The sequence below is a fragment of the Rana temporaria genome, chromosome 1 (assembly GCF_905171775.1).
Source record: "Rana temporaria chromosome 1, aRanTem1.1, whole genome shotgun sequence".
Taxonomy (NCBI): Eukaryota; Metazoa; Chordata; class Amphibia; order Anura; family Ranidae; genus Rana; species Rana temporaria.
The window spans coordinates 623,309,816-623,336,969 of NC_053489.1; the positions used below are offsets into that span (position 1 = coordinate 623,309,816).

The 27,154-nt window shown below is 44.2% G+C and overlaps 1 protein-coding gene across 1 annotated transcript in view; it reads left to right on the forward strand.

Annotated features, from left to right (window-relative positions):
* GRK4 (G protein-coupled receptor kinase 4) overlaps positions 1-27,154 on the forward strand; it is a 426,683-nt gene that overhangs the window by 292,063 nt on the left and 107,466 nt on the right. The window contains exon 5 of the mRNA XM_040335342.1: positions 7,986-8,086. Within this exon, the coding sequence (XP_040191276.1) occupies positions 7,986-8,086 (101 nt within the window). The remainder of the gene's footprint in view (positions 1-7,985; positions 8,087-27,154) is intronic.

A 27,154-nucleotide genomic window follows, 5' to 3' on the forward strand; every position in this document is an offset into this window, starting at 1 on the left:
CTTTGTATTCTGAAAGTGGGGGAGTCTCCTGTAGAGCTTAAGTTAGGCCCGGTTCACACTGATGCGAGTTCATAACGAATATGATGCGTCAAAAACATTCTAAATTTGCATGTCATCCATAAACTCATTGTTTTCAATGACAGTCGTTCACATACATGCGTTGCGATTCCTCTACGAATGCGATGCGATAAAAAAAGGGTCTTGTGCGAGTTTACAGCGTTGCGTTGCAAATTTAGTCTCCATAGACATCAATGTAAGTCGTTCTGGAATCGCATTGATGGTTCACATATGTGCGAATTCCACCACACTACTCTCCACAAAAAACAGGAAGTACACAGGAAGTTAACACCTTTTTTTTTTTTTTGTTTTGTTTTTTTACATTATGATTCCATTGGCTAGAACATCAATCGCAGAATGTCCTGAAATTCGCGGTAAAATCATGGTAAATTCGCACCTCACACTGGACAAAAATTTGTAGCGCAGCAGTGTGAACCGAGCCTTACTGGTTGTATAGGCACACACACAACCTGTAAGTTGACCTATACTCAGATGTAATCCTAACATCTTTCCTATAGGAAATTATGCTCCCGATTCTCTTAGGCCTCGTACACACGACCAGACATGTCCGATGAAAACGGTCCGCGGACCGTTTTCATCGGACATGTCTGCTGGGATCTTTTGGTCTGATGTGTGTACACACCATCAGACCAAATTCCCTGCGGACAGAATACGCGGTGACGTGGCGGCGACGATAACGCGGTGACGTGCGCGAACCAGGAAGTTCAATGCTTCCACGCATGCAACAAATCACTTTGACGCATGCGTGGGATTTCGGCCCAGCGGACATGTCCGATGAGTCGTACTGACCATCGGACATGTCCGACGGACAGGTTTCCACCGGACAAGTTTCTTAGCATGCTAAGAAACTTTTGTCCGCTGGAAACCTGTCCGCTAGGCCGGAAAACTGTCCGGTAGGCCCTACACACGGTCGGAACTTGTCTGCGGAAACTGGTCCGACGGACCAGTTTCAGCGGACATGTTCGTCGTGTGTACAAGGCTTTAGATTCTGCAGGGATCATATGACCAAGTGGCTAGGCATTTAGTCACATGACCAGCACTGTAGTGACTTACTGGTCAGCAGGCGGACCCCCAGCAATCAGCTGGGGACAAGCGATCTAAAACAATTGAAAGCATTGAGTAACTATGTAGAGCTATTCAAGAACTTATTTAACAACCAACCTGCCTTGCATTACTTCATTATACTGTCTTTCCTGTAATCAATAAAAATAACAGTTGATGAAGGGATAGGTGTACTTGAAACATACGTACTTTGATGTAGTTGGAGAGTGGTAGCCATTACTACAATGTCCTATACTTGCAATGTGTGAATAGGATCCTTTTTTTATTTTTATATGCAAACAACATTAAGAGAATACAGACAAATTATACAAACAAAATCAAATTAAACAAAACACAACCGGCGGGTAGGGAGAGGTCCACTTAAGAGCAATCTGTCGACGGGCAACAAAGAGTGTGCGTCTTATAGTGTTACCAATAGAGGAGGTATAAATAGATGTATCGCAGTATCCCAATAGACATATAAGTGGTTCAGCCTGAATGTTAGTATCCAATAGCCCATTTAGGGTATCAATCACCTCTGCCCACTATCTTTGAAGTTTCGGACACCGCCACAAAAGATGTATTAGCGTACCGGTATTACCACATCTAGCACAGGCTCAGATTTCAATCCAATTGCATACAGAAATTGGGGAATAAAAATCTGTGCAAGTCTGTGTGATGGAGAAAGAAACAACCGGGGCGAGGCCCGAATAATATCATCTCAGACCTCCTTGGGGATAGAACCTATCTTTTTCCCAACCAGTCCTATAGCGAATGGGAAAGTTCAGTAAAAACCTATCAAACAATACCCTACATGTAGCAGAGGTGAGACCTTTTGTTGACCCTGCCTGTACTATCTTATCAAGAACAAGGATAAGGGGGCTAAATATCCTAGCAGAAGAGAATTGGGCATGTAAATCATGTCTTAGTTGGAGGAATTGATAGAACCAATTGCATTTTAAAGTGAATTGATGCTATTGGTTCTCTTTACATTACGTGTTAGCTGTCACTTTCTGTACTGGAATTCTGACAGCTGGAGCCAGATTGGCCTGATTGGATTCTGGTTTTAACAAATATACCTCAGGGAATTCAACGTTTTTTTGTAGTTTTTTTACTATCTCTGTGTATTACACCTGAGACCTAATTGTGGTCAGCAGTGTAAAAGCCACTTGGCAGATTAGGCTTCCAGTACAAATACTGATAGCTGTGTAGACATTGCGATAATTGGCCCTTTCAGCTGAGAAGTTTGTGTGTGGCATGGGTAGTGCCTGTAAAGATGGTAGATGGTTGCGTAAGGCGGGTGCTGCACTGAGGTCATTTCTGCTTGGCCTTTTCCCACAGCATCATGGAATGCAAACAAGAGGCAACTGATCAGTACTATATTTTACTTAGTTAGTACAATAGTGTGACATAAGCAACTTTTCATCTATTGTTTTATATATCTGTAGGATATTCATTATGAAGTATCTTGCGTATCAAGTCATTCCCTACCTCAAGAGAGCTAAAGATACAGTATGATAATCCAGGCATACTTGCATAAATACAGCAGCCAATCTAAAGCCCAGCTTCGACAAACTTGAAAATTTTTCCTTGTTGCACCCACTGCAAGGGTTAACTGCACATTTAGATCTAGTTGGTATAGAATAGAAGGATTACTTATTAGATCTTTCATGTTGCTAGACCAGTTCCTGCAATGTCTTCTCCCCCCCCCTCTTTGGCAGTCTAAAATTCTGATGTCAGGACCAATGCAGAGTCCAAAGCCTGCTTTGGACATGATGACTCCGAGGGACATTCCACCATTCGGCCATGGAGAAATGCAGTGTGCCGAGGTAGCCGGGGATCGGGTAAGTAAATGTGCTTTTACTTTCCTCTAGACTAAACGAGGAGTTAACCCACACAGTGCAAAAGAAGCCCAACTGCAAAGGAAGAACTTTCAAATATACTGGAGTTAGGCTTTAAAGCGGGAGTTCACCCTAAAAAATTTTTTAACCTTAGATGGATGCTCATTTTGTCTAGGGGAATCGGCTAGTTTTTTTAAAATCGAAGCTGTACTTACCGTTGTAGAGAGCGATCTTCTCCGCCGCTTCCGGGTATGGTCTTCGGGACTGGGCGTTCCTTCTTGATTGACAGTCTTCCGAGAGGCTTCCGACGGTCGCATCCATCGCGTCACGAGTAGCCGAAAGAAGCCGAACGTCGGTGCGGCTCTATACGGCGCCTGCGCACCGACGTTCGGCTACTTTCGGAAAATCGTGACGCGATGGATGCGACTGTCGGAAGCCTGTCGAAAGACTGCCAATCAAATAGGAACGCCCAGTCCCGCAGCCCATACCTGGAAGCGGCGGAAAAGATCGCTCTCTAAAGCGGTAGGTTCAGCTTAGATTTTAAAAAAACTAGCCGATTCCCCTGGACAAAATGAGCATGAATCTAAGGTTAAAAATTGTCATTTCCGGGTGAACCTCCGCTTAAGCAAGAGCCAACTAAAGCATGAGTCTCTTAATTAATTTATTTTGGTTAGAGTAAAACATGGTTAAAACCCCTGTTTTATTTCCCAGTCTATGCCTCCATGAGCAGATTTACCTTTGTTTCCTGCTCTGGTGACTCATCAGGAAGTGAGAGGGAAATGCCTTGCAGTAGGGAATATCTCCCTCATAGACAGCTGTCCCGTTTGAAAGATTAACCCTTTCTTCCTATTTTTTTGTAACATTTTGGATTTTCTTTCATCATGACCTGGAGACAATGATCAGATCAGAGAGAGAGAAAATCTCGACAGTGGGGACAAAAATAAAAACCTGACCAGGATTTCAACACTTTCACACAATATAAGTTTTGGTTCATATTAATTTTATGTCATATAAATGCACTGATGCCACTTTTGTTACGAGTACCAATACTTTTTTTTTGTAGTTCCCCGCCGATACCAATTACCGATTCATACTGCAACTGTTTTGTTTATACTTCAGCTGTCGGCAATGGTACAAAGCGCTGAAAAGGTATTTACAAATTAAATACATTTTTTTGCGCTTTTTTCAATGTGAAACGTGCAAATATATGTTAGGCCCTTTTCACACTACAAAATAAATCCGTTTTAATAATCCGTTTTAAAATCCGTCAGATAATGTTAAAAAACGGAAGTTATACGTCCTTTATAAAATATCATTAAAGTCTATGGAATTTTTTTATGTTCCGTAAAGATCCGTAATAGTCCGTTATAACATACGGACGTTAGTTATAACGGAATATGTGACGGGTCTTGCACTATTTTTTGTAAATTATTTGTCCGTTGCAAGTAACGGATATATTAACGTCCGTTATATTTTAACATTGAAGTCTATGGCACATGGACGTTAGTAAATGTCTCTGTAAATGTCCGTTATGTTAACGGACGTTAATTTTACTGAGCATGGATATTCAGGGGAACCCCGCTGTCAATTTAAAACAAAAATGACGTGCGGTTCCCCCTAAATATCCATAACCAGACCCTTCAGGTCTGGTATGGATATTCAGGGGAACCCCGCCGTCAATTTAAAACAAAAATGACGTGCGGTTCCCGGTAAATATCCATAACCAGACCCTTCAGGTCTGGTATGGATATTCAGGGGAACCCCGCCGTCAATTTAAAACAAAAATGACGTGCGGTTCCCCCTAAATATCCATAACCAGACCCATTATCCGAGCACGTTGACCTGGCCGGCCGCAGAAAAGAGGGGGGGACAGAGTGCGGCCCCCCCTCTCTCCTGAACCGCACCAGGCCACATGCCCTCAACATGGGGAGGATGTCCCCATGTTGATGGGGACAAGGGTCTCATCCCCACAACCCTTGCCCGGTGGTTGTGGGGGTATGCGGGCGGGAGGTTTATCAGAATCTGGAAGACCCCTTTAACAAAGGGGACCCCCAGATCCTGACCCCCCCCCTGTGTGAAATGGTAATGGGGTACACTGTACCTCTACCATTTCACGAAGGAAGTAAAAAGTATTGTAAAAAAACACACTGACACAAAAGAATAAAGTCCTTTATTTAAAAAAAAAAAAAAAAAAAACTCCAGCGCTGAAAAATCCACTCGTTCCCGGCTTCCAGCGTTGTCCTGATCCTGCGACGGGTGCGGGTGATCTCCCGCGATGAGAAGATCCAGCGTCGGGTGATCTCCGCTCCGGCGATGTGAAGATCCATCCAGCGCAGCATCCCGGACCTCCTCTCACCGCTGGGCACAGCCCAGCGAATGAGCGGCTGAAGCGGTGACATTTCTTATATAGAGGAGGCAGAGCCACCCGTCACGTGACCCTGCCCCCTCTGACGTACCTCTGCTACGTCACTGGGGAAGACCATGAAGAGGAAAGGTCTTTCCTCTTCATGGTCTTCCCCAGTGACGTAGCAGAGGGTACGTCAGAGGGGGCAGGGTCACGTGACGGGTGGCTCTGCCTCCTCTATATAAGAAATGTCACCGCTTCAGCCGCTCATTCGCTGGGCTGTGCCCAGCGGTGAGAGGAGGTCCGGGATGCTGCGCTGGATGGATCTTCACATCGCCGGAGCGGAGATCACCCGACGCTGGATCTTCTCATCGCGGGAGATCACCCGCACCCGTCGCTGGATCAGGACAACGCAGGAAGCCGGGAACGAGTGGATTTTTCAGCGCTGGAGTTTTTTTTTTTTTTTTTTTTAAATAAAGGACTTTATTCTTTTGTGTCAGTGTGTTTTTTTACAATACTTTTTACTTCCTTCGTGAAATGGTAGAGGTACAGTGTACCCCATTACCATTTCACACAGGGGGGGGGTCAGGATCTGGGGGTCCCCTTTGTTAAAGGGGTCTTCCAGATTCTGATAAACCTCCCGCCCGCATACCCCCACAACCACCGGGCAAGGGTTGTGGGGATGAGACCCTTGTCCCCATCAACATGGGGACATCCTCCCCATGTTGAGGGCATGTGGCCTGGTGCGGTTCAGGAGAGAGGGGGGGCCGCACTCTGTCCCCCCCTCTTTTCTGCGGCCGGCCAGGTTAACGTGCTCGGATAATGGGTCTGGTTATGGATATTTAGGGGGAACCGCACGTCATTTTTGTTTTAAATTGACGGCGGGGTTCCCCTGAATATCCATACCAGACCTGAAGGGTCTGGTTATGGATATTTACCGGGAACCGCACGTCATTTTTTGTTTTAAATTGACGGCGGGGTTCCCCTGAATATCCATGCGACTTCTGGAGCTGGACTTCAAGAAAGGGTGAAATGTTTTTTATTAACGGACGTTAGAAAGGAATGATATAACGGATGTATACGGATATATACGGATAAACATTATCCGTTTTCAATAAAGGAAGAATGGTAAAATATTTATCCGTATGTATCCGTTATTAAATCCGTTAATAAACGTCCGTTAATAGGTGTAATACGGATATTATAAAACGGACATACAATCCATAGTGTGAAAGAAGCCTTAAAGTTTTGTTTACTAATCATTTTATAGAATAGTTAACAAAAAAAATCTGCAGGAAAATAGGTAAATGGAGAAGAATGAGTTAATTAAGGCTTAAACAAAAGAACATTTAATAAAAAACAGAAAAAAAAAAGTATATATTTTTACTTGACATTGATGTAATTTGACATGTCTAATCGCATATCAAATCGGCGGCTATTGCCGGCAATGGAAAGTATGTCCATCTACAGTATAGTATGCACTCAGTACTTGGTCGGGGATCCTTTTGCATGAGTTACTGCATCAATGTGGCATGGCATGGAGGCGATCTGCCTTTGGCATTGCTGAGGTGTTATGGAAGCCCAGGTTGCTTTGATAGCGGCTTTCAGCTCATCTGCATTGTTGGGTCTGGTGTCTCAACTTCCTCTTGACAATAACCCACAAATACTCTATGGGGTTTAGGTCAGGGAAGCTTGCTGGCCAATCAAGCACAATGATGCCATGATCATTAAACCAGATGCTGGTACTTTTGGCAGTGTGGGCACTGGGGTGACATTAGCTGACTGATGGAGAGAAATTGAGGGAGAAGAGAAACATTGGAATACTAGTCAGTACCGGTGTGCAAAAGTTTATTTGGAAGATTAAATCACCTCCAACGTTGGGTGTCCTACATGTGGATGTGGCTGCATTGTGTTAAGCTTTTAGAATCATTATTTACATTTTAAAATGGGGTGTCTTGAGTCCATTATTTTAAAGGGTGCTTGAGATTATCTATCTCAAGTACCCTTTAAAATTATGGACTCAAGGCAATTTTAAAGGGTACCTCAACAGAAACACTGGCTTAACCTATGGGGAACAGGCATCATTATTTGACTCCTCACTCCGACACTTCGCTACTCTTCCCAACTCTTCCCAAAACTCCAGTCTTCGGGGAGGGCCCCTGAGAAATCTTGTGCATTACAAGACTAATAACCCTGCAGTGTGCAAGGTTGGGGTGGGCATGTCACTGCACCTCAAAGAGCCTTACTGAGAAGGCTATGGGGGGCCGATCACACTGATTAGGGCAGCTTGGTGAAGTCAAGATTAAGGTAGGTATTTCTGTTTATCTGTGCCCTCCTAGATATAACAAGCATTTAACTCTTGCCGTGTGATGGGAGCTCCCACTGCAAGGGTTGTTTTTGCCACATTCTTACACTTCAGTTTTAGGTGCTTTTTCACTTATAATCCCTTCTTATTTTACTGTTGCAAATTGGTTGTTTTGTAATATTCTGTAAATATTTTCTTGCACAGCCTTTTCTGTAATAAACAATTTTCAAAAATTGTTAAGCTGATTCTCTAAATGCTCTAAACAAGAAAGATTGCGTGTCTCTTTGAAGAGAGCTACCATATTTTAAACTTTGTTTTATGTTCTCGTTGATGGAACTTCTGTTTAAAACTCACCTTGTTCTTTGTGTTTCTGCAGTGTGCCGCCCGTTTGCCGGAAATACCTCAGGACACAGTTCATGAATGTAAGGAGAGGCTGGAGCAAAGTCCCTGCAAGGAGCTCTTTAAAGACTGCACTAGGTAAGTGATACTTTGGGATATTGTTTCATCATGTTTCCCCATTAATTCCTACTATTATGTATATGCGGTAGAAGCAGTAGTGGTTTATAATAGGAGTAGAATGGGCAACTGCCCCGGGGGGCTACAGCCTCCAGGGGAATCCATGGGGATGCTAATACAGTTTAGCACCCCAGATAGCAAGGATAACTTGCCAAAAAATTGTGGCAGTGCTGATTTGTAAGTCTTTTAACTTGCTGCACATTTTCACTGGCAATTTGTACACTTGTAAAGCACTTGAAGCACAAGTTCTAGTTGACACTCTTCCAATTTGTAGCAAATTTGCATGGCAAGTCTCTAGCAAGGGCAAAGTTGCAGTGGTGAGTCTACAGCAAGAGCTCTGCAAGTCTACAGCATGAAAATTCAGCCATAGCAATGCCTGTGGTGGGATAACTATGGCACAACATAACTTAACCAAAACTTGCAGCCAACTTGCAGAATGTTTGCAAAGAAAGTTGAACTGGAGTCATCCAATGTAGACTTTCTGCAATTGTGCAACAAACTTGTGAAGCCTGGCGGATCTAGCAATAGCTAAGAAAGTCATTTTCAAACTTTCAGCACATTTGCTTGCTATCTGGGACTTTGATTCTCAAGAGCAGGGGTCTCCAAACTGTGGCCCTGGGGCCGTGTGTGGCCCTTTGCTTGTCTTTATTTGGCCCTTGGATGCTCTATTCCATCCTCTGACACCAAGAACGGGGCACTGTTCCTCCCATTGACACCATCAAAATGTCAAAGTTCCTTCCATTGACACCAATGATTGGGCACAATTCCTTTCATCGATGCCAATGATAGGGCACAATTCCTTGCATTGACATGAATGATGGGACACGAGTCCTCCCACTGAATGCCACATTTTCTACTCCCATTTGCCCAAGTCTGGCCCCACTTAAAGTCTGAGGGAGAGTTAACTCGCCCTTTGTTTAGAAAGTTTGGAGATCCCTGCTCTAGAGGCTTAAAGGACCCGCCCACAATGGACATTTTACTGCTTAAAAAGCTTAAAAAAATTGCCTAAAGTCACATTTTGCATGTGCATTTGGCGTTATTGCATTGTATTGTCCAGAATATTAATTGATTCTGACCATTAAAATGCATTACCATGCAAACAAGCCTAAATGCATTTTTTCTATCCAAACAATCCTCTTCTGAACACTCAAGTGATGTTTTTTTTTTTCCTGTCTCTAAACCCTCCTGCCTCTAAACACTTTTAAACGCTGTGTTTGCATGGACACATAGGCTAACACAAAGGGGCGTTTAAAGGTAAAAAAAAACGAATTGTCAGACGCCTGTAAATGCAGCATTTTTTACGTCCTGTGTGCATAATGCCCTCTCGTAAGCCGGTTTGTTTTGCAAGTTCTTAGACTTTTATTTCATAAGATAATCCGTCTGTTTTCCTTACGATAAAGGTTTCCTTTGAATAAAAATTAAAGTAGAATTAAACCTAGAAATCTAAAAAATGCTAACAGGAAGGATTTTTTAATGACCGAAGAAACCCTTTCCGTCTTTTCTTTCATTAACCCTTCTTTCTGTCTGTCAGCGTTTTTGTACACTGGTCCATGCATGTACAGCTCTGTGACATGACAATGTGACTCCATGCGTGGGAGTGACACCATTGCAGGCTGGCCAAACATTTTGAACCCAGAAGGGAGACCAGGAGAAGATGGAAGCATTCATGACCAACTGGTGCTGAAGGGGTTTGCTTGCCAGGTAAATGCCATAATGTGCTAATATGCCAGTGTATACTAGCACATTATGGCAAAAATCTCATGGTGCCCACTTTTTATTTTGCAGAGGTTTAACCTCGCTTTAGAAGATCATAGATATGCTCACTACTGTACCTAGAAGATTTGTATATGTAATTTTCAATGAGTATACTGAGGCTTGATATCCGTACAAGATTTAAGCACTTTGTTATATTGCATAAATACTCCACAAATCTGTTTTCAAAGTAAAACACAAATGTCTTTGTTCGCTGACTCTTATGTATAATACAAATAAATTGATGAAGGGCCCATGACTTAAAAACAGCCTAGGGCCTACCATTGGGTTGAGGCTTCTTTTTTGCTTACCCAGGCACGTTTAACTCAAAACAGAGTGCCAAATTCAACAGTATTAAAGTAATAGGACATAACTCTGTGGTTTTCCCTTTCAGGGTAAAGTGACACCGTCTTATTTAAGACCATGCCACCACTCATTTTTTATGGCGAAATTAATTCTTGACAAAGTTTAATAGGCATGCTCTGGCTGTCTTCTCCGGATTGGAGCAATTATTGTTTATTGTTTATTGTTTATTGCTTGTATAGCGTAGAATCACCCGTAAGTATCGAAACGCTTTCAGACATTAACAATTCACAACAAAACTGAGTGTTACAGGCATAAATTAACATAGTAACAATATAAAATATGTACCACAATTAAAATCAACTAATAAAACAACAATATAACACCATAAAACCAAAACAGTACAAAAACCATAGAAATCGCATAAGACCAGAGGAGAGACAACACACAATTCCCCACACAAACAGATCTAACAGTGCTTCCCTCTAGAACAGGGGTGGGCAATTATTTTTTCGATGGGGCCACATGAGAAACTAAAAATATTTTGGAGGGCCGGGCCAAAAGGCTAAACTCAATACTGCATAAAATCAATTGTATTTCTTTATAAAAAGCAGTAAATATCATTGTTGGACAACTGGTACGAGTACTTGTTATAGTTAAACAATGAAAAAGTGAGGTTGCCTTACAAGAAAAAATGTTTAATTTATTAAACAAAATTTTTTAATACTGTACTGTATTAAATACTGTACTTTATATATATATATATATATATATATATATATATATATATATATATATATTACACATAGCAATAGGGTACAGCGATACAGTATAAACAAAAATATGTATATATAAGTACAGTGTTTAATACAGTATTGAAATATATATATATATATATATATATATATATATATATATATATATATATATATATATATATATATATATATATATATATATACATACACAAACCCTCTCTTTGAAGAAACCTAACATTTGATTTTGCCTAATAACTTTTGTTAGCTAGTAAATAATATCAATCAATTTCAACTCCAATCTCCTTTATCTTGTTGCTGTGCAGCTAGACCGCCCTTACTGAATCCATGCTGGGGCTTGTAGTTCTGAGGGGAGCTCGCCGTGGAACTGTGGGTCCTGCTGGCCATCACCAGCTCCCAGCAGGATCTACAGGCCATGGCCATCTCGCAGCAGGAGCCACAGTGTTGAGGCCTAGGCCTACCCCAACCTCTCACAAAGTAGAAATAAAATTGTTACTGTGTAATGCTCCTCTTACCTTAACTATGGGTACTGTAGTTGGCTCCAGCATCCTCTGTGGCTGGCTCCTGTGGGTGGCTGGCTGACACCCTGCTGTGGCTGGCTGGCTCCCTGGTGTGGGTGGCTGGCTGGCATCCTGCTGCGGATGGTCACTGTGGCTGGGTAGCTCCTGTAAGTGGCTGACTGAATCCCTGCTGTGGGTGGGTCACTGTGGCTGGCTGGTTTCCTGCTGTGGGTGGCTTGCTCCCTGCTGTGGGTCAGTGGGTGGCTGGCATGGTGCACCCCTGCTATAGGGTGGTGGGTGGCTGGCGCCTGGCTCCCTGCTGCAGGTGGATGGCCTGGCTCCCTGCTGCAGGTGGATGGCCTGGCTCCCTGCTGCAGGTGGATGGCCTGGCTCCCTGCTGCAGGTGGATGGCCTGTCTCCCTGCTACAGGTGGATGGCCTGGCTCCCTGCTGTGGCTTAGTGGGTGGGTGGCTGGCACGGTGCCCCCTGCTGTGGTGGACAGAGGGGGACGGGCGGACAGAGGGGTACGGTGGACAGAGGGGGGGTGGGCTGACAGAGAAACAGGCGGACAGAGTGGGGTGGGCTGACAGTGGGACGGGCGGACAGAGGGGGTGGGCTGACAGAGGGACAGGTGGACAGAGGGACAGGTGGACAGAGGGACAGGTGGACAGGGGGACAGGTGGACAGGGGGACGGGTGGACAGAGGGACAGGTGGACAGGTGGACAGAGGGACAGGTGGACAGAGGGACAGGTGGACAGAGGGACAGGTGGACAGAGGGACAGAGGGACAGGTGGACAGGGGGACAGGTGGACAGGGGGACAGGTGGACAGGGGGACAGGTGGACAGGGGAACAGGTGGACAGAGGGACAGGTGGACAGAGGGACAGGTGGACAGGGGGACAGGTGGACAGGTGGACAGGGGGACAGGTGGACAGAGGGACAGGTGGACAGAGGGACAGGTGGACAAAGGGGGGTGGGCTGACATGCGGATGGAGGGGGGATGGGCTGACAGAGGGACATGGGCTGAAAGAGGGACAGGCGGACGGATACAAAACAAAATCTCAGCTAAATGTTTTGTATGTGCAGATGAACTGGCTGATGAAATTGCACTGTCGCCAGAATCAATGAGACAGCTAAACACATTCAGAGAGGAGTGGGCTGAGAGAAACCCCACAGTGCACTAGCAAGAGAAGCGTGACTCCGGCAGCAAGATGATACGATCACAGTCTCAGACCAGCCAGCCCCGCCTGTCCACATCCGCCGAGCCAATCGCACGGCGCTCGTGTAAATTCGAGTCCCAGAATGCCACAGTGGGACCACATGACCCTGGTCGGCCAATCACAGTGCACTTGTGTAGACTACAATTCCCAGAAGCCACTGTATGCAGCCGGACTCTGCGGCCATGCCCCTGGCTGACTCCCTCTCAGTCACTAGCGATCCACGGGCCGGATTAAAAGGTCCACCGGGCCGTATACGGCCCGCGGGCCGTAGTTTGCCCAGGTCTGCTCTAGAATGACCCTAACCTCACTCTTCCTATCAATCTGCCTCTGCCCACAAATAGGTTTTTAGATCCCTCCTGAATGTGGGTAGGTCAGGACTCTGTCTGAGGCCCCGTACACACGACCGAGGAACTCGACGTGCCAAACACATCGAGTTCCTCGTCGAGTTCAGTGTGGAAGCCGCCGAGGAACTCGGCGGGCCGACTTTTGCCATTGAACAACGAGGAAATAGAGAACATGTTCTCTATTTCCTCGCCGAGGTCCTCGTCGGCTTCCTCGGCCGAAAGTGTACACACGGCCGGGTTTCTCGGCAGAATTCAGCTCTGAACCGAGTTTCTGGCTGAATTCTGCCGAGAAACTCGGTCGTGTGTACGGGGCCTGAGACTTAGGGGAAGTAGATTCCATTCTCTCGGGCCAAGGACAGAAAAAGCCCTGCCCCCCCCATTTTTTCAGCCGACTCTTTGGCTGTTCCAAACGGAATTGGCAGCTCCATCTAAGGGAGCCGGCAGTAACATGTCTATTCAATTTCTCTCACAGATAGGCGGGTCCTAGCCCGTGAAACGCTTTAAAAACAAGTGTTAGAATTTTAAAACGCACCCTCTGACCAACTGGCAGCCAATGCAGGGCAGCCTGATGTCTCGCGGTGGGGCAGTGGCCTCTGAGATTTAATGCAAGCCTTACCGCCTGATTCTGCAGCCAGTGATAGCAAATGAAATCTAAACTTCTGCCCTGCATCCCTGTTTCAGGTTCTAGGAGTTATTTAACAGAGCTATCAATAGCCCTTGGGGTTATGGAAACCAAATGATGTAGTTGTGGGACTGGATCCCTGAATAAATAACAAAAAAAAATATTATTGAATCGCATTATTGCAGCTAAAATCAAAGTTTAGAAATACACTAGATATGTCACGTGACATGCAAGTAACATTGTCAGTAACTGATTTCTTCGCTTATACAAAAACAGCAAAAATCTTACTAGCCGTGGTTAACTTGTATATTTGTCTAATTTCTTTTTTTATCACAGGGGACATGTGATACTTTGTCTCATCTACCTATGGGCTGCCGATGGCTAGCACCATGGTGGACAGAGCTCCCCCCAGAGCTTCCCCACAGCCGCCCAACAACACAGCTGGCAAAGAGATGGCTTCTTGATAGATGTTGCTTCTCTCCAGCTTCAAGACCAGCACCAGAAAAAAGAAATACAGAGGAATAGGAGGCAGACATGCCGCTTCCTCTGTATTCCTTTAGCCAGCTATTGTCTTGGACAAGTGCATGGAGTTGAGCACTGACTATCAGTCATCGCCTTGCTAGCTGCGTTCCTAGCTGTGCTGCAGGTTGGACATAGAGGTAGGTGGGACTTCCTGTCTAACAACATAGGTAGCCTTCCACAACACACAGAAAGATGTGACAAACTATTACATGTACTTTGTGCTCTGCAAGACTTTATTAATAATAGGAATGCTACTACTTCTTTAAGCTGTTCTGTTCCTAGCTATCCGAATGTGAAGTAAAGCCAAGATGTTGACCTATTTTGTAGTCATTCTGGTACCTAATGGGATTGGTGGGGATGATGGTTTTGACTGTCGAAAGGGCTATTGGGACATTTTAAACAACGCAATGGGGTTCTGTCCTTAACCTAAAAGGTTTGCAACTCTGCTCTCTAGGTAAGGAAGGCCATAGGAGTGCGCAGGGGGGGGGGTGCCAGGTGTGCCTGGGCACACAGTAATCACTATGTGCAGTGTCATTTGCTCCTACTGTCCAGGTCCCCCCCTTCTTGGCCCCCTGCCCCACAGTTCTGCTGGCTTCCCTCCTCTCCCCCGGGCTGCTGCGGGGGATGTTTCAAGATGGAGAGCAGGGTAGGGGCTAAGGAATATGTCCATTCATAACTGAAGCATAGTAAACTGTGCTTACCATGGTTCAGTTTGTGAATGAACAGGAAGCCTCTCAGCACAGAGCACTTCCCATTAATTCACTGTCTCATGCAGCTTAAGCTGCAGAGAAAGGCATGTGTGTTTGAGCTTTGGGGTGCATACCCTAATGCAATAGGCCGCACACACCTATGGGGAAGGCAGAATCCGTTCTGGGCCTGAGCCTTTTAAAACAAGTGTCCATTGAGAGATCCTATATTTACAGTATATTATAACGGGTCCCCTCTAAAGTGAACTTATAATAGGGAGAAAAATTACAACACCCTTGTGTGTGTCAGCAAGACAGGAAACCTCTCCAACGGGGATCAAATTGCAATAAAAGCCTGAGAGATGATCTAACCCACTCCCTTGCTAACCAAAAACAAAAAAGTGTATCGGATAGAGTTCAACTTTAAACGCCCAGAGCCATTCATGACAATTAGTCCACAAATCTCAAGCCGCAGAAATAATTTTATAATTAGGAAAATCTAGCTACAGAAACATGTCGGCATAACATCTCTGCTATCGTTTTTTTGGGGGGATTTTTAGGTTTCTGATGTACAACTAAAAAGTAATGATTGTTTCCCTTTTAGGCCACAGATATATACATAGCTAAAGTAAGCAAGAAATTATCATTTTTAACATTCCACTCTAATTGTAGTTGTGTGTGATACATTTCAGTATAATAAATGGCAGGGTTTCCATACGGCAGTTAAGGAAATAGAATTTGGCTTGCGCAATGTAAATATATGCCTTCTTTACATTAATCCCAAGGAATGCACTTTGTAAACTTTAGTGTGGAGATGTCAGTCTCCCACCCAGCGCATGCTGCTCCGGACAGTATTTCTGGAACAGCAGCATAAAAATGTGCACAAGCATGTCTGGATATGACCCAAAGCAATTCCAGGTCTGACAGATCCACTCTGTACACGAAGCTGCTATTCACTCTTTGTTATGTGACTGCAGTATAAAGAATTTGAGATTTAATAGGCTTACATAGGTATGGAAAGGGGTCAGATTTCAATAAATGTGTGCAACACAGCAGTACTCTATTTGTAAGATGGTTAAAGGGGAGTTCCACCCACAATTTCACTTTTTAAATACAAATACCCCTGTAATACACAAGCTTAATGTATTCTAGTAAAGTTAGTCTGTAAACAAAGGTCCGTTTTGTTAGAGCATTTAGTTAGTTTATAATCTAGAAATAGACCGTGGCCATCTTAAGTGTGGGCATCATGAAGCCAGACTGTATGACTTCCTGGATTTCAGCCTTGCAGATCTCGCACATGCTCAGTGCTGCACAAGAGATGTAATAGGTTTCAGTCAGGTTTCCATAGCAACGGGAGTGTCAGAGGAAGTTGCCGCCCCTTCTCTATGCAAATAGGCTATTTGCAAGGACTACTGGGATACCTGATGCCTATCCCAGAAACCCTTGCAAATAGCCTTGTGACTTAATAGCCTAGGCTAATAAGGAGGAGGAAGTAATGAAGGACTACAAAATAAAGGTATTTACAAGCAACAAAATAAATAAAAATTGTCCATTCTGAACACTATGAGATTAGGGCATGCAGCACAGACAAACATAAAAAAAATGGGTGGAACTCCACTTTAACTTCTTCTTTTTATTGTTTATTTGATCACAAATGTATAAGATCACAAGTTTATTTCAATCACATTCTGTAGCATTTCTCAAGATAGGTGTTTATGTATGTTTTTAAAACTGAAGTCCTGGAATTGTTTGTTTTGCATGCCTACATTGTTCTAGCTTGGCACAATGTACAGCCGTGGCTTTGTCAGATGTTACTATGGTATACTGGAGTATAATTACAAGCAATTCATAAGTGTCAAAGGCTTTTATTGACAATTACATGAAGTCTATGCAGAGTCAATATTTGCAGTGTTGACTTGACCCTTCTATTTCAAGACCTTATGCCGCGTACACACGATTATTTTTCGGCATGAAAAAAAACTTTGTTTTTTGGCATGTAGAAAAAACGACGTTTTTCCAACTTCATCATTAAAACAACGTTGCCCACACACCATTGTTTAAAAAGAAATGCTCTAGCAAAGCGCGGTGACGTACAACACGTACGATGGCACTATAAAGGGGAAGTTCCATGCGGATGACGCCACCCTTGGGGCTGCTTTAGCTGATTCCGTGTCGGTAAAAGACGATTCGTGCTTTTCTGTCTGTTACAGCGTGATGAATGTGCTTACTCCATTATGAACGGTAGTTTTACCAGAACGAGCGCTCCCGTCTCATAACTTGCTTCGGAGCATGTGCGGGTTTTTAACATCGTCTTAGCCCACACGCGATCATTTTTTACACCCCGAAAAACGACATTGTTTAAAACGTCGTTAAAAAATAAAGCATGTTCGAAAAAAAATGTTGTCGTTTTTCAGAACCCGAAAAATTATGTGAAGCCCACGCACGATCATTTTAAATGACATTTTTTTTCATGCCGAAAAATGATCGTGTGTACGCGACATTAGAAATTCACCCTGGCATGCTGTCACTTCTGGGCCACATCCAGCCCATTCTTGCATAATCAATGCTTGGAGTTTGTCAGAATTTGTGTTTGTTTTTTTGTTTTTTTATTCTCCCTCCTCCCCCATTTTGAGGATTGACCACAAGTTCTCTCTCAATGGGATTAAGGTCTGGAGAGTTTCCTGGTCATGGACCCAAAAATGTTATGTTTTGTTCCCCAAGCCACTTAGTTATCACTTTTGTCTTATGGCAAGGTGCTCTATAATGCTCACCAAAATGTTCTTGGATGGTTGGAGGAAGTTGCTCTCGGAGGATGTTTTTTTACCATTCTTTATTTATGGCTGTGTTTAAAGCGGGGGTTCACCCTAAAACTACTTTCTAGTATTACAATGTCCCGACACATTACAATAAAATTATGCCTATTTTTTTTTTTTTTTTATGCTGTACATACCTCGGTACAGCTAATTCACCCGCGGCTTCAGGGTTGCGAATCCCGCGGGAGTGGGCGTTCCTATCTTGCTGGTGATTGACGTGATGACCAAAAATGAGCTCCCCCCGTCGCATAAGCTGCGTCACGATTGCCGAAAGAAGCCGAACGATGAGTCAGCGCTATACTGCACCTGCGCACCGCCGTTCGGCTCCTTTCGGCAATCGTGACGCAGCTTACGCGACGGGGGGGAGCCCGTTTTTGGTCATCACGTCAATCACCAGCAAGTTAGGAACGCCCACTCCCGCGGAATTCGCAACCCGGAAGCCGCGGGTGAATTAGCTGTACCGAGGTATGTACAGCATAAAAAAAAAAAAAATAGGCATAATTGTTTTGTAATGTGTCGGGACATTGTAATACTAGAAAGTAGTTTTAGGGTGAACCCCCGCTTTAATGCATTATTGATGCATTATTGATGCATTATTGTTTATGGATCAATGCACACAGCTGCGTAAAGATCATTTTTTTTTATGTCACAATGTAGGGTATAAGATTTCCTATCATCTTTGCCCTGTCTTGCCACACAGAGTTAATCCAGCTCTGAGCAATCCTCTTTTATTGTTCAGTGAAATAAAACGGACTTACAGAGAAAAACCTTAGTCCGTTCCGCCCCCTTGCTGTGAGTGACAGGTTATCTACATATCTCATGCACTAGCCTGAGACAGAGGCACATCCTGTGTAAAAAGTTCACAATTCACATCCCTCTCCCCTCCCCTCCCTTCCAGCTCTCCCAGGATTGGCTGCATTTACTGTGTTTTGACTGGATGTTTCTCATCATGGGGTGTGATCCACAGTTCAGTGTGATGAGGAAATGCATGCATATTGCAGTGAAAACACGGAACAGAAAGCAGAATATACACAGACAAGTGATCTGATTTAGGTTAGATGTATCTAGTGAGAGCTGGGCAGAGGAGAAGCTTGAGTGATCTGATTGTTATATTGCAGTGTGTGTGTCCGAGGTCGCCTGATCACAGTTGCAACATCAGGTTATTTACATATCTCATGCACTAGCCTGGAGACAGGCATTATTTTTTAATTCCCACCCCCACTCCTTTTCTGAAGTCATGTGGTTACTTTTTTGGATTTTGACTGGATGTTAAGGATCATAGCAGAATTTGGTGTAAGGAATACACAAGAGAAAATGCATGTTGGCAAGGGGAGTGTAGAGGTGGGCGGGGAGTCTACTGACATCACCACTCCACCCACCGTGCTCCAGACAACAGACCCACCCACAGAATCTGCAGTTTTTCAGTTCTTATAACAGATAGAGGGGAGACATTTGACAGGTGAGGATACATGCAAGAGGCATCTATATCCTTATAGATCAGCACTATGGCAGTAGTTTAGAAAGGATGGGAGTGGCTTTACATCCACTTTAAGTCCGTGTGCAACTGGCCTAAAGAAGAATGACTGTTGCTTTCTTTACCGTGCAAAAATCTACGAAGGATGTATTTACTAAAGCAGAGGCAGGAAAGGTGCCTTGTGAGATTTCTGCCCAAAGCTCTACCGACCCTTCAGATGTCTTTTAATCTGTTTTGTAAATTAGAGCCAAGAGATAGAAAATGTTGGCAGTAAAAAGGTAAGAATGGCTTGGGGACCCAAAGAAGGATCATTTAGAATTTTGTACTACATATTTGTGAATTTTATCAGCATATAGGCAATAAAATAGAACAGGCAAAGTACATATGTTTCAAGTTTTTTCAGTCCTGTAATTAAAGGGGTTGTAAAGGAAATTATTTTTTTTCATAATAAGCATCCTTTACCTGCAGACATTCCTCTTTTCACTTCCTCATTGTTCGTTTTTGCTCAGAAGTTGCTCTATTTCTTCTCTGTTCTGTTCACTTCCTGCTTGTCTGATTTTACTGACCACGTGAAGAGAGGCTTTACTGCGGTGGTCAGTAACGTGCTCACCCCCTCCTGGGAACTACATCTGTGTGGCAGGACGCTCTCTACGTGTTAGAGAATTCAAGGAGGTGTGAATTAATGGGCGTGCCGCAGTTCATACTGGCAAATGTAGTTCTTACATGAACAAGCGATGCAAACCAGGAAGTGAATGAGAGAACAGAAACTAGAATGCCGGAGGTGATATAGATGAAGGAATATAATAGGTATTTACTGTTTTTTTAATAGAATCATTACACTATTCTGTCTGTCTACCTTGCAGACATTGGCCCGGATTCAGATAGGAGATACGACGGCGTATCTCCTGATACGCCGTCGTATCTCTGAGTTCCGTCCGTCGTATCTATGCGCCTGATTCAGAGAATCAGTTACGCATAGATTTCTCTAAGATCCGACAGGTGTAAGTGTCTTACACCGTCGTATCTTGGGCTGCATTTTCAGGCTGCCCGCTAGGTGGCGCTTCCGTATGTTTACGCAAGGAATATGCTAATTAGGTAGATACGGCGATTCAGAAACGTACGTTCGGCCGGCGCAATTTTTTACGTCATTTACGTTAGGCTTTTTTCGGTGTATAGTTACCCCTGTTATATGAGGCGTAGCTAACGTTAAGTATGGCCGTCGTTCCCGCGCCGAGTTTTGAAATTTTCCATCGTTTGCGTAAGTCGTACGCGAATAGGGCTTTACGTCATTTACGTTCACGTCGAATCCAATACGTCCTTGCGGCGTACTTTAGAGCAATGCACACTGGGATATTTTACGGACGGCGCATGCGCCGTACAAAAAAAACATAAAAAACGCGGGGTCAAGTAAAATTTAAATAAAACACGCCCCCAACATCCCCATTTGAATTAGGCGGGCTTACGCGGCCACACATACGTTATGCCGCCGTAACTAAGGACGCAAGTTCTTTCTGAATACAGAACTTGCGCCCAAAGTTACAGCGGCGTAACGTATCAGAGATGCGTTACGCCAGCAGAAAGATCCGCTGATCTTTCTGGATCTGGCCCATTAATTTTAGGCAAAAAAAAAAATTCCTTTACAACTCCTTTAAGGCATTGGCTTTCTTTATCTAGAGCTGAGTTTTCTCTGCTGCCCTTTTTGGGATCAGTTATAAATGAATACCCCGTGTCTGTAATATTTTATCTGGAATGCTTAGCAGATTGTGAATTCTCTTGTGTGTGAATGGAATGTGTGCCCTTTACCTTGTCATGGTTAAGTTTTCCATTCTGTGCTGGAGGCCTGTTCTGTGAATGACGATATTGATCCAGATTGCGACATATAGATAGGTAGATATAGAAACCTTTCGGCCTGCACACATTACTGAGGTCACTGGCATATTTGTATTGGTCATGTGCCCATTGTTGTGAGAGCATTATAAATACAACACATAAAGACAGACTAAAAGGAAACTATTGTTTTAATGAGTGCATGCAGTTATAAAATAAAAAGTAATTTTTAATGCTGAAATAATTTAATGCTTGTTGCCACATACATTATTATTATTATTATTATTATTATTATTATTATTATTATTATTTTTATAATTATTTGTATTATTATTTTTATTTTTGCAAATACTTATTATTTTTTTAGTGCAAGAAGTACAAAACAGAGCCTTTGGTGTTGCCGCTGACTTGTCCTCAATGTTCCCCTATGGGGGAAGTTCCTCCACTCACTGCGCAGGCGCAAACTTCCCGACGGAAATCCCCGAACCTCGCCCGGCATCCAGGCTCATTCTTTAACATCCCCGTGGATTGGAGGATGTTAAAAAAAGAGCCAGGAGGCCGAGCGAGCGAAGCGAGCCGTCCGAGCGCAGCGAGGACGTGAGGCCGACTGGCCACTTTCCTCTAAGTCCACGTCGCCCTGGATGCCGGCCGCCGTTCAGGGATTTCCGTCAGCAAGTTTGCACCTGCGCAGTGCTTGACGGAACTTTCCCGATGGCTGGAACCATCTCTGCGCCTCAGTTCGCGCATGCGCTGGAACTTCCGTGATACCTGGAACCAGCACGGCAGATCACCGCATTCATTTTATAGCCTTTTTCATTTTGTAAATTCTTCCTGTAGTGGCTATCTATATATTAGAAAAAACGCAATTCGCAACTGTTCTGAAAAAACTGAATAAGATACATTTGAGATAGATTTGCCTGTGAAAAGTCTTAAAACTGGTCTCTGTAGAGACTCTTCCATGATTGTATGAAAGAATAATGAAATCAAAGTCTTTTTGTGGACAGGGTATGCAGGTCTCAGTGGCCGCACGGCAACAATTTTTATATATGGTGGGAGAGGGTTACTGGGGTGGAGGGTACAGCTACTAAATGTGCAGTTTTTCGTTAAAGAATAACTCCACTTTTCAAAAAAATAAACAATCCCCTCTGGGTAATCAGTCTACATTTCTAATATTTTAACAAACTTTTTTGCAGTTTCCTACATTTTCTGCTCTGAAGAAATAGCTGTTTTGTTTGACCATGTCCTTTGAAGAGGAATATGAGTGACTAGTTTATTATAATCACCTGTTGAACTTAAAGGGCCAGATTCAGGTAGGAGATACGACGGCATATCTCCAGATACGCCGTCGTATCTCTGAGTGTGCGGCGTCGTATCTATGCGCCTGATTCTTAGAATCAGTTACGCATAGATTTGACTAAGATCCGACCGGCGTAAGTCTCTTACGCCGTCGTATCTTAGTTGCAATTTTACGCTGGCCGCTAGGTGGCGCTTCCGTATATTTACGCGTCGAATATGCAAATTAGGTAGATAAGCCGATTCAGAAACGTACGTTTGCCCGGTGCATTTTTTTACGTCGTTTATGTTAGGCTTTTTCCGGAATATAGTTACCCCTGCTATAGGAGGCGCAGCCAATGTTAAGTATGGACGTCGTGACCGCCTAAAATTTTTCACGTTTTACGTCGTTTGCGCAAGTCGTCCATGAATGGGGCTGGGCGTAAGTTACGTTCACGTCGAAACCAATGAGTCTTTGCAGCGTCATTTGGAGCATGCGCACTGGGATACTTTCACGGACCACGCATGCGCCGTTCGGAAAAAGCGTCATTTACGTGGGGTCACAATAAATTTACATAAAACACGCCCACATCTTCCACATTTGAATTAGGCGGGCTTACGCCGGCCTATTTACGCTACGCCCCCGCAACTTACGGAGCAAGTGCTTTGTGAATACTGCACTTGCCTGTCAAAGTTGCGGAGGCGTAGCGTAAATAGGATACACTACGCCCGCACACAAATACGCGCTCCCTACCTGAATCTGGCCCTTAGTTTTTTAAAGAGGAAAGTTGCAACGTCCGCTTCGCTTTAGACATAATTAAAGTGATTGTAAAGAATCGTCTTTTTTTTTTTTTTTAAATATCAAAAATTGTGAACTTACCTGCTCTGTGCAATGGTTTTGCGCAGAGCAGCCCCAATCATCATCTTCTGGTGCTCCTGGCTCCTCTTACCTTCCAATAACCCCCTGTCAAGCCGCTTGTTAAGGGGGTACTCATGCGGGTTTGATCCCGAGCTGCACTGTGTTTATTGACATGCACATTGTGGCTCAGCCCCGCCTCCTGCTCCCTCGTCACTGGCTTTGATTGACAGCAGCAGGAGCCAGTGGCTCCCATGGCTCTCACTAAGTCCAGTAAAGAGAGAGAGAGAGCAGTGTTACTGCTCTCGACACAGAGCTGGACCTTGAATCTGGCTCAGGTAAATTATTTTTTTTTAGGGGGGGCAAGGGGAAGCAACGCCTAAAAGTTTTTTTTATTAATGCAGATAATATATTAAGGTAAAATTTAGCCTTTACAACCACTTTAAACCTAAGGAAGTGTCGCGCTAAAAATACAATTTTTGTTGCACAGCCAAGCCTAAGGTCTGATTCACACTTGTGGCGGTTGCACTTTTCATATTCCAGGTGCATTTTTAATTTTTTCAATTCACGTTTTTGATCCATTGAAGTCTATAGAACCAGAAACCAGAAAAAATTCCTCTGCCCTTTACATAAAATGCACAGATGTGAACGTGACCCATAGGAAACCATGTTAAATGGACTGTAGTGTGTTTCTGCAAGACTGAAAATGCACTAAAAAATGTATAGGTGTCAATAAGGCCTAAAACCTGACTTGTATTTTGGTGCAGACATCTGGAAAAATCAGTGAGCCAATGACACAACCAGGAAATTCCATTGGAGGCGTTATGTACAATGGTGTATAGAAGGCCTCCAGGTTGCCATATTGTATGAATTTTACAGGGGATTAAAACGGCTGCTGATTGAAAAGGAAATGTAGTTTTATCCGTTTCCCGTCCGCCGCATGCCGATATATGTTGGCAGAATGGCACGGGCAGGCAAATGGGCGTGCGTACCTGTACGTCCCCTTGAATTTGCCACCCAGCAGGCGCCCACCGCGTGACTCGTGAGTGCGCCTGTGAATCCCGGAAACTCAATGTTCCTGGGCGGCCCACGATTGTGGTCAGGAGAGGAAGAACGGGGAGATGCCGATGTAAACACTGCATTTCCCTGTTCTTCCAAGTCACAGGACAGTGATCTCTGCTGCAGGGAGCAGAGATCACAGACGTGTCACTCGTAGCCACACACCCTCACAGTTAGAATCACTCCCTAGGACACACTTAACACTTTCAGCGTCCACTAGTGGTTAACCACTTCCCTGCCAGTGTAATTTTCATAGTAATCAGTGCATTTTTATAGCACTGATCGCTGTATAAATGACAATGGTTGGAAAAATGTGTCAAAAGTGTCCGATGTGTCGCAGACCCGATAAAAATCGCAAATTGCTGCCATTCCTAGTAAAAAATTAAATTTATAATAAAAATGCCATAATTTACCAAAAATATGTAGAAGAACACATATCGGCCTAAACTGAGAAAATTTTTTAGTTTTTAAAAAAGAAAAAAAATTGGGCTATTTATTGTAGCAAAAGTAAAAGGTGGTAAAAAAAGTTAAATATATTGGGCCAGATTCACAAAGAGATACGACGGTGTATCTACAGATACACCATCGTATCTCTGACTTACACTGGTCCTATCTATGCGCCTGATTCATAGAATCAGATACGCATAGATAGGGCTAAGATCCGACAGTGTTACAATGTGTTACACTGTCTGATCTTTTTTTCAATTTAAAAATGGCGCCGGGGGCGTTCCCGCTGATTTACGATAAATAATATGTAAATCAGCGAGATACGCAAATTCACGAACGTACGCGGACCCGTCGCAGTGTTCTTACGTCGTTTCCGTAGCGGTTTTCCGCCGTATACTTACCCTTTCTTTTATCAGGCGCAGTCAATGTTAAGTATAGCCGACGTTCCCGCGTCAAATTTAAATTTTTTAACGTCGTTTGCGTAAGTCGTTCTCGAATATGGACGGACGTCGTTTACGTAAGCGTCGCAACCACTGACGTCCTAGCGACGTCAGTGGGAGCAATGCACGCCGGGAAATTTCGCGGACGGCGCCTGCGCATTTAAATCGGCGCGGCAACGCGCCTGATTTAAATATGACACTCCCCTAGCCGCGGAATTTGAAATCCGCTGGGGGATTTAGGATCCGCCGTCGCAAGTTTGGAGGTAAGTGGTTTGTGAATTAGCCACTTGCCTCCTAAACTTGCGGGAGCGGATCTTAACTCACGTAGATCGAGCGGATCTATAGATCTGCTGAGCTACGTGAATCTGGCCCATTGTGGTTTTTTTTCAAAATTTTCGCTTCTTTTGTTTATAGTCACAGAGATGATCAAATACCAACAAAAGAAAGCTTTATTTGTGAGAAAAAATGGGCGTCAATTTTGTTTGGGTACAACGTTGCACAACCGCGCAATTGTCAGTTAAAACAACGCAGTGCTGAATTGCAAACAGTGGCCTGGTCATTTGGCAGCTAAATGGTCCGGGGCTGAAGTGGTTAAGAACATTAAATTACAATATGACTTGTGTAGCAATTGTAAACCGATCAGCCATAAATTTATGACTACTGACGGGTAAAGTGAATAACATTGATTATCTCTTTACAATGGCATCTGAAAGTCAATGGGATATATGAGGCAGCAAGTAAACATGTTGTCCTGAAGTTGATGTGTTCAAAGCAGAAAACATGGGCATTGCAGTTTGTTGTTGTTGTTTATGGGGCTGTGTAGCCGCAATCTGGTCAGGGTGCCCACGCTGACCCGTGTCCACAGCCAAAGGTGTCTACAATGAGCATGTGAGAATCAGAACTAGACCAGGGAGAAATGGAAGAAGGTGGTCTGATCTGATGAATCATGTGGATGGTCTGGTTGTATGTGCTTCACTTACCTAGGGTAGAGATGGCACCAGGATGCCCTGTGAGGTCTTGTTTAGGCATTTCATGTTATAGGGTGAAAATGTTTTGTTCTTTTCCACCTTGTGCTCTTGTGTTGTCACCCTCTGACATGGGAGGGAGACTGTAAGTGGACACATTTAGCAGACATCGCTCCACTGTTGTCACAATTAGGAAACCCACCCTGAGACTTCATGCAGCCTTCACTGAAGTGTATGTAAACAGGAAGTGGCTGCAAGGATGCTGCAGGAGATCCACTGCACTGAGATGTAAGAAAAAAAAAAAAAAGTTGTTTATGTAGCGCCCCCTTGCTTTCAGCATGGGCACTAAGCTAAAGTTAGTGGGAAATGGGAGAGCTATTTTGCTCCCATTCACAATTTGTTTAAATTGTGACTTCTGTCATTTCAGAAATGTCCACTGGGTCAGTCTGTATTCCAGGGATGTGATACCATCCCTGGCCAGCAGTTGGCGCCAGAGGGGTTCTGGCAGAGCAAGTTCTGCCCAGCAGCCAATTAGAGGAGCTTTTCCCTCTCGGGGCATGCTGGAGAGGAGTATATCTGTGATAGGGGTCATGTGTTCTAAAATCTTCACGGGGTCCCCGTTCCAGGTGCGGCATCCACCTTCAGGGTGCGCACATCCATGGACCCCGCCGGCGCGGCCCACCTGGCCAAAGTTGCAGACTACTTGGAACCTCATCCGGAGGTACAAGGGGACCCCAGTGACTTACTGGGTTCCCGGTTCTATTGAAAGGATCCCCCACAATTGGGGAGTCGGTTTGAGGAGGACCCGGAGGCAGGTTGTCCAACAGAGGCTGGACAAACCAATTGGGGATCTGGTGACAAGAGTACTGACAGGTATGCTTGCTGTCATCTGGTGACCAATGCAGAAATCTACTGGGAGGATTCGCTCCATCCATCTATCTAGCTCAGTTGTTGTAATTGGCCTGTGGCAGGGGCCCTAGAGCCGGGCCTGTGAGAGAGGCCTGTTCCTCCCAGAAATCCTAAGTGACATCTCGGCTGCCAGGCTCACTGAGAGGGGTCTGTCCGGGGGCACTTTACCCACTCTATTTGGAGTGGCGACGAGTTACAACTTGGTACTATACAGAGCAGTACAGACTGCTCCATTCAATATC